Source organism: Leptodactylus fuscus, chromosome 4, assembly GCF_031893055.1.
Source record: "Leptodactylus fuscus isolate aLepFus1 chromosome 4, aLepFus1.hap2, whole genome shotgun sequence".
Lineage (NCBI taxonomy): Eukaryota > Metazoa > Chordata > Amphibia > Anura > Leptodactylidae > Leptodactylus > Leptodactylus fuscus.
This window is the reverse complement of record NC_134268.1, coordinates 74,052,489-74,064,805: the sequence shown is the minus strand read 5'-3', so window position 1 is coordinate 74,064,805 and position 12,317 is coordinate 74,052,489. Positions and strand designations below refer to the sequence as shown.

Sequence of the window (12,317 nt, the reverse complement as noted above, 5' to 3'; positions counted from 1 at the left end):
AACCTAAAAGACGGATTCCCATAGAATGAAGAGGAAAGTGTGAAGAGCAGGGACTTGCATTGTCATTGTCTGTGACCCTGCGATAGACATTATAGCTACTGAGAAAGTAACTTGTAGGATGCAGTAGTATATAGATGTATATAGACAACCAGCAGCAAGAAGAGTTCTGAAAGTAGTTTTGATTTTTGTAAAAAGATGTACATTGCTTATGCAAATTGTATGTAAATATATTTGGGCTCATTATGTTCACTGTTCTGATTTTCATCCTGGTTGTTAAGAGCTGTAATAACTTTATCACAGCAAGCCAATGATAAGTTGAGGTTGGGAAGGATTTGGAGGTTGTTTGTGTTTTTTAGGTTTTTTTTCTATTTGCTTATTATAGCATGCTGAGGAATTTGACCCACGTACCTTGCCTTTGGCTACACATTATGTTCATCTCTTTGCAATATCGGCATTCATTGAATTTTCTGTCTTATCTAGTTTCTCTGGGATGGTTTGAGATATACATTCTAGAAGCAATATCTGTTTCCAAGCACCAAATGCAGTTGGGATTTCCTGCAACCATTTTACTTGGTAGCCTTTTCGAGGATCATCACAAGAATGAGTTGCTTGCGTTCTGTACATTGATTTTCTTTCATTATTTTCGTTTAATATGGATTTAATTAAAATGTGACTAAATGTGATTTTCAAAGATGATATTGAACTTAAAAGTCAATCTTGGTAAAATCAAATCAGCGTTTCGAGTAGTCATAAAATGTCATGTCAGATTTAAGTACAGGTAATTAAAATGTTAATGACTTTTTTTCCTCCAGACCTCAGTCACCATGTGCATGCTATCATCTTATGAGCTCCAGGGAACTGCACAACCATGAGATCATGTGCTCAGAGACCATTCAGACTGTACAACAAAACACACTAGGAAAAAATACTGCACTCTCAGGTCCAGTCTCTTATTTACTAAGATAGTCAACTGTATAGACACAGAGACATCCATTATAAGGTATTAAGTAATGCTACCCAAACACTAAAACATCATGAAGTTTAGTTGGCTTTTGTTTATGAATGGTTTTATAATGTATAGTCATATTTTATTCAAAGAATAGAAGATAAGGGTCTGAAGATAAGGGTCTATGCCTACTAGGGCTAAAAGACACACAATCCAGACAGAAAATGCCCCGGGTATTACCAGATAATCACCGATCCACCTGCACTCCTATCCACAATAAGGGAGTATTTTGTGCGGAGCCTTCAGTCTGGTCAGACCAATCTGTCTGTCACTGGTATTAACAATGAATCCTTTGAAAACTCCCAGTGAATCACCACTTATGACTGTGTTGTATCGCTCACCCCTGCCCCCAGACACTAATATTCAAAGAGAGAGAGAGTTAGTTATCCAATTCTTACAGTCCTCTGCAACCATCTACAATTAGACAGGCAGAGATGAGCTTTTCTGATAGGTGTCAAATACTTTAATATCATATGCTCTAGGGCAGGGGTCCTCAAACTTTTTAAACAGTGGGCCGGAGGCAGAGCAGGTCGCACAGACATCGAGAGCGGTGCCCTCCAATAGGTAAAGTGAAGTGCGCTCCATGGCCTGGCCCGAGCTCCCCAGGAGCTTCATTATAAATGCACGCCTGCTGGCGTTGTCGGCGGGGCCAGACAGAAGTGCTTGGCGGGACGCATGTGGCCCGCGGGCCGCAGTTTGAGGACCCCTGCTCTAGGGGATGACCTAGAATATTAGTGTCTTTTAGCCTTAGTAGGCATAGTTTGATGTTTTTACCTGACTTCAAATAAAAGTTATATTTTATGTTAATTTTGTTAGTTTAGTTTAATTGTAGCATTTAGTACCCACAGAAATAGAAAGATAAGGGTCTGATCTGAAGAGGATCAACAGTTGGGACAGCCAATAAACAAGAGGATGGGGGCCTGTAATCTCTCTTAGGTACTCCATTTGATTAGATGATTAGAGAGGTAATGCATATGATCAACCACATATTTAACCACTTTTATGCCAGAGATCACCATCATGGCAATCCCACAGAAGTGGGAGGAGGAGGCCATGCAAGTACAACATCATTCTATTCATATGGAACTTCCAGGAGAATTATGAGGTCTCCGTTTTCCTAATATGATGAGATATTTAAAGAATATCAGTATGAAGCTAATGAAAGTACCTTGGGGGGGTTTCTATACATTCAAAAATGTCTTCCTTATTCTGCATTGCAGCTCTATTTTCATGAAGACTTGTATTTTATTATTATGCAATTTAGTTGAAGAGGGCTTTAGGGGCATTTCTTCTCCTGTCAGGGCTCTGTTGCCTGCTCCAGATCACAGCCCCTATCTGCAGGCAAAGTGTGACAAAAGAGGATGTTGTCACTCAAGCAATAAGGGGAGGAGCTTGGAAACAATTAGACACAACTATCTAGAGCCCTAGCAGGAGAGCAAAGCTTTTCAGCTAATTTGCATACAAAAAAAATCCTGATTTTCATGAAAATGAAGCTGCAAGGCAGACGAAGAAATGCATATTTGGAAAGTATAGAAGCTGCTCTGCAAGGTACTGTCATTAATTTGATACTGATTTTCCTGCAGATAGACTATCTTTAACTCATATCCTGTAAATATGAAAAAAATGCCATTAATAGGAAATTCCCTATTAATAAAAAGTTTAATAAGCTTCAATTTGCACTTTTTATTCAAAAATTCTATCACCAGGTTCTGCCTTATGGTTTAGATACTATTAGACATTATCCAGTTTACACAGTGCTCACTAGAGCTGAAGAAAAGTCAAGTCAGTAAGATAAAACTGATACATTATCTTCTTTCCCAAGTACAATTCACTCAAAATGTTATAATTATACCTAAGATTAACCTACTGTAGTAAATGAAATGTATCATCACTTGTATAAGTCTTTTCCTAATTGCTATAGTTCTGCGCATGCGCTACACAGTACCTGAACTGTCCAGAGCATGTGCAGACAAAGGAAGAATTTCCTGTAACTACATGTACGCTAAACACATTCTGTTACCATTCAACACCTATATTAGTATAAAGGGTGCCAGGGATAATCTAGGAAAGCAATCACATGAATATATCATGTGAGCACTACCTTCTGACCTGTGGACTCTCAAAACTTCAGTTTTAACCTTTAGCATCGCTGGGGGCTTTCTTTGTCACAGTTAGGGAAACAATTAAGTCACTCATAGCTATATTTTCCCAGAATTATAACCCTTCAGAATTTTTGTTATATATAAATAGTCCAACCCTTTTGGGGGAGCTTCTACAGTGATGCTTTCCTCAAAGTTTAAGAAGCACTGGATTAGAATAAAATATACTTTTTGACTATTCCATTACTGCTGTAGCGTGGGAATGGACGTAATAAGGAATATTGGATCGGATTCGGTAAGGTATGACCCACTTAAGTCAGTTGTTGTCAGCGACTGATACACAGAGACTGAAGAGGAAGCTGACAGCTCCGTTCTCTGTGTAGTGGTCAGAGCAGGGTATTGCAGATCAGACTCCATTCACTTGAATGTGAGATAAGCTGCAGTGACCCAGCTCAGCCACTATACAGAGAACAGCGCTATCTGCTTCCTGTTCCATTGTCTGGGCCTCAGCTATTAAGATCATGTGATTCATACTGGTTTCAGGTCTCAGACCCCCCCAGTATGTAAAACCCCTTTAATGAATTACCAATAATAGGAAGTTGGGCTGTATTCTTCCACCGTGGAGGGGCACTTTAAATACTGTCTTTCCGTTTTCTCCATAATTCTCTGGCTTTCTCATGAATACTGTATGAAGTGAGGAAAGAGCTGCAGATGGGAGGGGATCTGTAGGTATCAGCACTTGTAATTAGCCACTGTTATAATTAGCACACGTGTCTGTGTGCGAGCAGGGAAGGCGTTCATTTATACACTTACCGTAAATATCATTTATCAAAATACCCAGTCTGGGGGAATGGAGTTACATTTAATTCCACATATGCAGCTATTGAGATAAATAGCCAGTAAAAAACTGATGAAAAAGCACATAATGTGGAAAGGAAATTTATCACTGCGCTCAAGGCAAAACACACAAAAAAGGGAACATTTTTTTGTTAAGGTATTTTTAAATATTTTAATTGGAATCGCTTTATAACAATGATAGGTACAAGGTATGTTGTAGTTGTAGATAGTATTGTGTCCCCGGACAATTTGTCATACACAGATGGCATGACAAAGCTTGGATGTTTTATTTTTAATATTTCTAGAGAAAGACTTTGTTACAAAGAGAAGATGAAAGGATATAAAGAAGACTAGAGATTTATTCAATCCAAGGTCCAATATAAAAAGCACCTAAACAGATGAAAACCTTCATTGTATTATTCTGCAGGAAGACAATATTAACCCCTTCCCGCCGATGGCATTTTTTTGATTTTCGTTTTTCGTTTTTGACTCCCCTCCTTCTAAACCCCATAACTTTTTTATTTCTCCGCTCCCAGAGTCATATGAGGTCTTAATTTTTGCGGGACAATTTTTTCTTCATGATGCCACCATTAATTATTCTATATAATGTACTGGGAAGCAGGAAAAAAATTCAGAATGGGGTGGATTTGAAGAAAAAATGCATTTCTGCGACTTTCTTACGGGCTTTGGTTTTACGGCGTTCACTGTGCAGCCAAAATGACATGTCCCCTGTATTCTGTGTTTCGGTACGGTTCCAGGGATACCAAATTTATATGGTTTTATTTACATTTTGACCCCTACAAAAAATTCCAAAACGGTGTTAAAAAATTTTTTTCTAAAAGTCGCCATATTGCGACGGCCGTAACGTTTTTATACATAGGTGTACGGGGATGCATAGGGCGTCTTTTTTTGCGGGGCCAGGTGTACTTTTTAGTTCTACCATTTTCGGGAAATGTTATTGCTTTGATCACTTTTTATTCAAATTTTTATCAGAATTAAAACAGTGAAAAAACGGCGGTTTGGCACTTTTGACTATTTTTCCTGCTACGGCGTTTACCGAACAGGAAAAATATTTTTATAGATTTGTAGAGCGGGCGATTTCGGACGCGGGGATACCTAACATGTATATGTTTCACAGTTTTTAACTACTTTTATATTTGTTCTAGGGAAAGGGGGGTGATTTGAACTTTTAATACTTTTTATATTTTTTTATATTTTTTTTTACTTTTTTTTTTTTATTATTTTTTTGCATTTATTAGACCCCCTAGGGGTGTTGAACCCCAGGGGGTCTGATCACTAATGCAATGCATTACAATGCTAATGCATTGCAATGCATTGCAAAAAAGCATCATCTCTTTTGCAGGCTGTATACACCAGCCTGCAAAAGAGAGAATTTGCAGACCGGCTGGGAGCCTTTAACAAGGCTCCCGGCTGTCACTGCAACATGACGTCGGCCCTGGAGCATGCTCCAGGAGCCGGCGATCCTTGCCAAAATGGCGGCGCCCATGCGCCGCCGGGAAAATGGCGCCTCCAGCGCCTTTGACAGCAGCGCCGGAGGGGTTAATGCCTCCGATCGGTCCGGGGACCGATCGGAGGCATTAGAGCCGGTTGTCTACTGCTTAAAGCAGTAGACACCCGGCGGCTATGACGGCCGCCCGGCTCCCGGGCGGTCGCCATAGTTACAGACCCGACACGCGCCGTACTATTACGGCGCATGTCGGGAAGGGGTTAAAGGGGTGTCTCATAAACACAGTCCTTGTCAATAATATCTATTTTAGAACACCCTCTACATAAGTGGGCCCCAGTCATCCAAAACTGGGCCATTCATGTATTACACAGTCAGGCTTTCATCTGAGTGTAGTAAATAAAGAAGTGAATGGAGGTAGTGTCTCTTATTCTGCACGGGGTGCACCCATAAATGAGATGAGCGGAATGCACAAATACATTTTCATGAGAAGTTATAAGAAAACCTTTCTTCAGAAATGCCAATACAGAAATATTAAGAAATCCACCTGCCTCTTTCCCACATAAAAGTCATATACTGGGGTCAAACAATGGCAAAATAGTGCTGACACATATCCTAGGTCCACACTAGTTTTTGGGTCTCTCGATCGTTCGGGTTCACATATGGACCTGAAAGACGGACAGCCTGTTCACTTATAAAGCAGTTACCTGTGGGCAACCACGGACCCTATAGGCTATAATGGGGTCCACTGGTTTTATACTGTAACCAACAGAGAGACAGAGGTCTTCCTTGCAGGACTTTTCTTTCAGACTATTTTAGGTGGAATCTGTATCAGGTGTCAGAGTCTCCTATGATTGTGGACCTAGCCTCAAATACATCATGTGCTAGGTATCCCTGTAGCATTTGCACCAAGTCAAAGTGCAGACAGGGTCTACCTAAATACTACGCTGACCTGGAGATGCCCCATTTTATATACTACAGTGTGCAGCATTAAAATGCTTTTGATTAATTTGACATCTCCTCCATGTCAGCATGGCAGATGTTGTAGTGGGATGAGGTTTTCAAAGGAATGTATAATCAGAAAATAACATATTATTATTATTATACACAGATTTTTTAAATATATATTTATGTGGGAAGCCATACACAATAAATTGCTAAATATTCTAATTCACAATTATAGCACACACTATTAGGCTGAAGCCCCATGTTGCGAAAATGCAGTGCTTTAGCCGCAGTGGAAACACTGCAGCAAAAACTGCAGAAAGTCTGCAATGCATTTTTTTCCAGAGTTGTTTTTGCTGTGTTTTGCTACGTGTTTAGCCTAATCTAAAATTTCACACAGCTGACCAGTGTAGACTGGGTCAGGGTAAACAGAGGGTGAACGATGTAATGACATCTCTGTTGTACTTGTGGAGACCAAGATAAGGCAGAGCAGTAACACTAAACACACAGATAAGGAAGTACATGCAGCATCCCTGCCACTACTGGGCCTCTGGGAAAGTGGGAATAGATCACTAACTCCAGTTATAATAAAATTTTATATAAACAGATAGTACATGTGAATATAATAAACCTTGTAATATATCTTATGAAAGAAATCAGTTTCCTTCTCCACATTGTCAGTGATTTTCTGTATACAAGTGGGGAGGGAGAGGTAGCTGGAAAAGACAAACAAATAATTGCTGTTGCTACACTCTGCTACTCTGTGAGAGATAGCTCTTCTAATACAGCTATATCTTCTAGATAAGACATCAGACAGCACAGAATGAGATAATAAAAGAGAATAACAGCTTCCTCCTCTCCCCATAGAGTTCTGTGTGTGAGCTGGTTACTCATCTCTATGTGAATAAACAGTCTGATAGAAGATAAGGAAGAAGATAGCAGCACAGTAAGTGGAGAAGGAAACAGATTTCTGAAATAAGATATTTTGCAGTTTCTTATATTTGCCTGTACTATTAATTTATGAATTGTTGTTTATAACTGGAGGTAAAGACACAGAGCATACAGTATGATAAGATTACAGATGACCTGAAAAAACAAAACTCTAGAGACAGACCCAATAGCCATGTTATTTAATGTTTTATAGTGAGTGTTTGCAAATTATTAGTTATAGATTATTTTTCCATTCTCTCTTCCCCACCTATACCTTAGAACAATAGCTGTGTATCAATGGGGTACATATTTTGCGAAGGTATTGCACTTCAAACATTGTCTCCCTTGTTGTCCATATGAATCTGATATGGATGTGAGTGACTAGCATTTTGCTTTATAAGTATCTCAATAAACTAATATATATATATATATATATATATATATATATATATATATATATATAGCTATTCATCCTGAACTACATTTTTATCCTCTTCCAGCTTTTCACCCTGAACTACATTTTTCAGCTAGTTTTGTCCATTCTTCTCAAAACACAATGTAACAACATAGGAATAGATCAGCAAACTACCCACCTTTTCTTCATGACCAATACAATGCCCAGGAAGATGATGACAAAAAGCAGAATTCCTGCAATGACTCCAGCTATTTTCACTGTGTGATCTGACTGTTTTTCAGGTTCAGGGTCTGGCTTACGAGTTGCAGAACCTACAAGGATGAAGTATTGAAGAAGAAACAGATACACAAGTTCAGTAAATCATAGATGAAAAATATAACATATCGCTGAACAGCTAGAGCAGAAATGAAAATAGACACAACCTCACTCTCTTGTATTAGTTTGTATAAAGTTCAGAAAAAAAACTTCAAATAAAAACAGACTCAGTAAAGGTAAAACTTTAGTGAACTTCACTAATCCTAAAGTACTCCAACTCTGCAACTTAGGATAATGGAACATCCACTGTAGTTTCAGCTTTGCTATTCTCTACAAGAACTGCTGAATAGTGCCCAAAGTTGTGATCTTGATAACTTTCTACACTTGTGGATTATCCATTAAAACCATCATGGTCAACCAGAGTGAGAAATGAAGGGCATGATATTCTGAAATGCAGGAAATCATGGCAATGACCCCTTGATTTGATAACTGGGTTCCTTATACAAGGGCATACGCACTGACAAAGCTGATGAAGAAGGCGCTCACTTACACCTTCATGCATTTTTTCTCCATTGAACCAGTAAAATATCTACTGAATCTGTCAACCTTGCATTACAAATGCTCGTGCTAATGTAGACGATGAGCTACCAGCAAAAAAAGGAGGAAGGCATGGAAAGGTCACAGGATGTCTTCCTGACAGATATGGTTATTTTCAACTAAAATGTCTTACAGATCAAACACAGACTACTAATAACATAGATTATGCCAAGACAAGCAACATATTGCCCATCACATTTATCCCAATGACGTCATATTTGATGACATCATGCACAAAGCCCTCATCGCTGTTTGAGCACTGGGGCCTGCCCCCATTGCTGCGAGAGAACTCATTTGCATACTGGTAATAAAAACCAGTATTTCTAAGGAACGGTGCAGCGGAGACCACATCTAAAGTTAAGAGACAAATAGCCTTTCTAAAGGCTATTCCGACGTCTTATCCACACAAAAAAAGGTTTTAATGGTAGAATCCCATTAAAGAAATCTAAAAACAAAATGGCAACTATAATATACATTCATGAGAATGTAACCAAAAAGTCACTTTGTAAATTTTTATATAATATTTAAAGGGATTTTCCAAGTTATATAAATACATGAAGGCACGTACAGGGACTGTCTAAAATGAATACACCAAGCTATACTAACACCACCTTCAAACATTGTAAACAAAGAAACCTTAGGCCCTTTTACAGAGAATATCCATAGCCTAGAAACTAAGTCTATAAACAATGTTCTATCTTAGGTACATATAGAAACTACAGTAACGTGCCTCTAAGGTTGATACAACTGTCTCAACCATAAAGCTGGGTTCACACTACCGTAGGTGTCCGATAGCTATAGTCTGTAGCTAATGTCCGCGCAAGATTTTAGCAACAAACACTAGCTGTGTCCGTTTACAATTTCCATTAATTTAAATGGGATATTATGTTGTGTCCTTAAGTGTCCGTTTACAACCATGTCCGATTTTTCAAATGGACAGAAAAGTCCTGCATGTAGGATTTTTCTGTCTGCTTGAAAAATCGGACATGGTTGTAAACGGACACTTAAGGACACAACATAATATCCCATTTAAATTAATGGAAATTGTGAACGGACCAGCTAGTGTCCGATGCTAAAATCTTGCGTGGACATTAGCTGTCAGACACCTACGGTAGTGTGAACCCAGCCTCACAAGCCATCGGTCATTGTAGACAATTGGATACACTGTTGCTGACAGTAAAGAAGTCCGCAGTGTTTGCAATTTTGGTTTGATATTCAGATGTAAGAACTTTTCTTCATAACAAAGAACTTTCATCCACAAATGATTTTTACTTTAAAGAACAGCCCCAGAATTTCCATTGCACGATATTATTAAACACGGATAATCAATATGGAGCAATATATATGACTGCACCAATTATTCACCAATTGTTCAACTACCAACCTAACTAACCCCAAACAACTGTGTGTACTATTTCTTATCAAACCGCTCTGAATATTTAGGTCATGTTCATTTTATTGGGGCAGTTTAACTAATATTGTCTAAAGAATGGCTACAAAAGTTACGGGAAGTTTATAGGAAGTTCTTATACTTCTACCTTCTGCTCAATCCACTCCTGACTTTGGCTCACACAAGTGCAGCAGAATTTGCAACAAAAAAAGCTGCGTTTCCACAACGTGGGGCTTTAAACTTACAGCAGACAGTCTGAAAATACCCGATTTATCACGGAGGCTGATATTGGGTGACGGGTGATATAGGGAGACATATTTAGGAAACGTTTGTCTAATTTCACACTTCCGATTTGTTACCTCCATTTACAAAAACAAAAACGTGCCACCATTTTGGCACACAATGTTACAGTATAAGCAACTAACCTCTTTCTGCTAAGCCACTCCCTCTTTTTGGGTGAGATGCAAAAACAAAACAAATAAATAGATGTGGTCCTGGGCTTTTACACCAGAATTTGCACGAATTGTGAGTTAATTCTAAGCGGTTTTAAAGGAGTAAGTCTGCCACACCGTTTTTTCAAGTTACATCCTTTACCTCTGGCTGTGCACAAGGCATAACATAGTAAACAATTTTGTGCCAATGGCCATTACTTTAGGTGATACGTAACGTGTTATTTATTATTCTGTATATCTTTTGTCTGTCTTGTACTATTATGTTGATCTTTTCAGGACTGAAATACTGCTGACTTATCCATAGGAGAGGTCATCAATACCAGATTGGAAGATGGTCCAACACCCAGGACACCCATAGATCAGCAGATTAAGGAGGCATCTGCTTCACAGGCCAGGTGATGTCATGTTCATTGGTCACATGACCAGCTTGTATCTTAATCCCATTTATAGTCCCAGTTAGCAGAGTTGGTGGCATGCTTGGTAATCTGTAAGAAAGCCATAGCGCTCGTCCAAATAGTGTGGTCTGTTCCAACAACTGATCGATAAGGGTGGATACTGTCAGAGCCCCACTAATCTGATACCAATGACCTATCCTGAAGATGGGTCTTCCATAGTTTAGTGGCAAAATCTCTTTAATTGTACTATAAACTAGTTGCATTGAGAGGGGTGTTCCTGGACCCCAATGCAAAATCTATAACGGATTCTGCTTCAGGTATGCTACCTATACTGATGTCGTCTTATATTATAAAGGGAAGATTTTTGGGCCCCTTCAGACGCAGAACTTGGTAGCAATGACAAATTCTGCACCCCCTATAGCTACATTTGCTTGCGATTGCTTAACATTTCTTTTATGTTTTTAGGTGGGATGGATTTTGCTTTGGATTACGATATGTATTTAACAATCCCAACAATTCTAAAATTGGCACTGAAACAATTGTTTATTAGTTGTCTGATGCCTTGTGACTATTTTCTCATTTTTCTTCTGCATCGTATACAGAGAAAATACAATAAAGCCATTCACATTCTTACGGAATGGTAGTAGGTGTGGGTGGGGGGTATGAGGTCACGAACAGTAGACCACCCTCTATAATGTCCATCTTTATGAAACAGCAATCCAGTAAAAAATCTGATATGAATTATTGAATAGTTATTTTGGAATCCCTAAAGGCTGTTGCATATCTAACCTTAAAGCGACGACATTGATTGCGTGCCAAAACCTTATCAGTGTTATTCCAGGTTGTGGCTGAAATATCAGCAATGGTACAAGGAAAATGAATTCATGTGTGCCTGCCACTCCAACAGAGTTAGGATCCTTATTATAAAAGCATAAAGGTCTTGTGACAAACATTGATTTATTCCACTGCAGTTCTTGATCTCTTCTGTAAGAAGTGCACCAGACGTAGGAAGCACAACTTGTCGTGTGTCTGCAAGTCACATCCTTCCAAGCCCAAAACTTCACATCATCTCATGCATTTCATTTACATCTCATGCTTTCTTGTTTCTGACAAATACACCACATTAACAACATAATAAGTATCTCGTCTTCCTGGACCATTCTCCTTAATTATTTCTCGTAAGTGAAGCTGTAATTCTAGAACATATTAGCTAAAACACCTGGAAATACGCGATAAGCTCATTTACCATGCATTTCACCAGCAATTGTTTTTCAGTACAATAGCCTATTTTTGCCTTTGGAAATTAAAATCTAGGTCACATCTGGTAGTCAAAAGACTCCTTCTAAGCAATTTATTCACAAAGTGGGAAGCAGCTGAGTATCATACCACTGGCACCCACATTTAATATCTGCCTAAATGAGATAACCAGTGCCTTGCAGCGGCTAGTGTCTTCGCTTTCCCCAGCTCCCTGATTCCTAGAGTCCTGTTTACACTGTTTATTGTATAATGTGATGGAATGTCAAATCCCCGT

General features: G+C 38.9%; 1 protein-coding gene across 8 annotated transcripts in view; it reads right to left on the bottom strand.

The window, feature by feature from the left end:
* The window catches only part of PTPRM (protein tyrosine phosphatase receptor type M), a 568,788-nt gene that overhangs the window by 167,473 nt on the left and 388,998 nt on the right, over positions 1-12,317 (bottom strand). For all 8 annotated transcript variants that reach the window (XM_075270676.1, XM_075270675.1, XM_075270678.1 and 5 more), the window contains one exon: positions 7,876-8,008. In XM_075270676.1, coding sequence (XP_075126777.1) covers positions 7,876-8,008 — 133 coding nt within the window. The remainder of the gene's footprint in view (positions 1-7,875; positions 8,009-12,317) is intronic.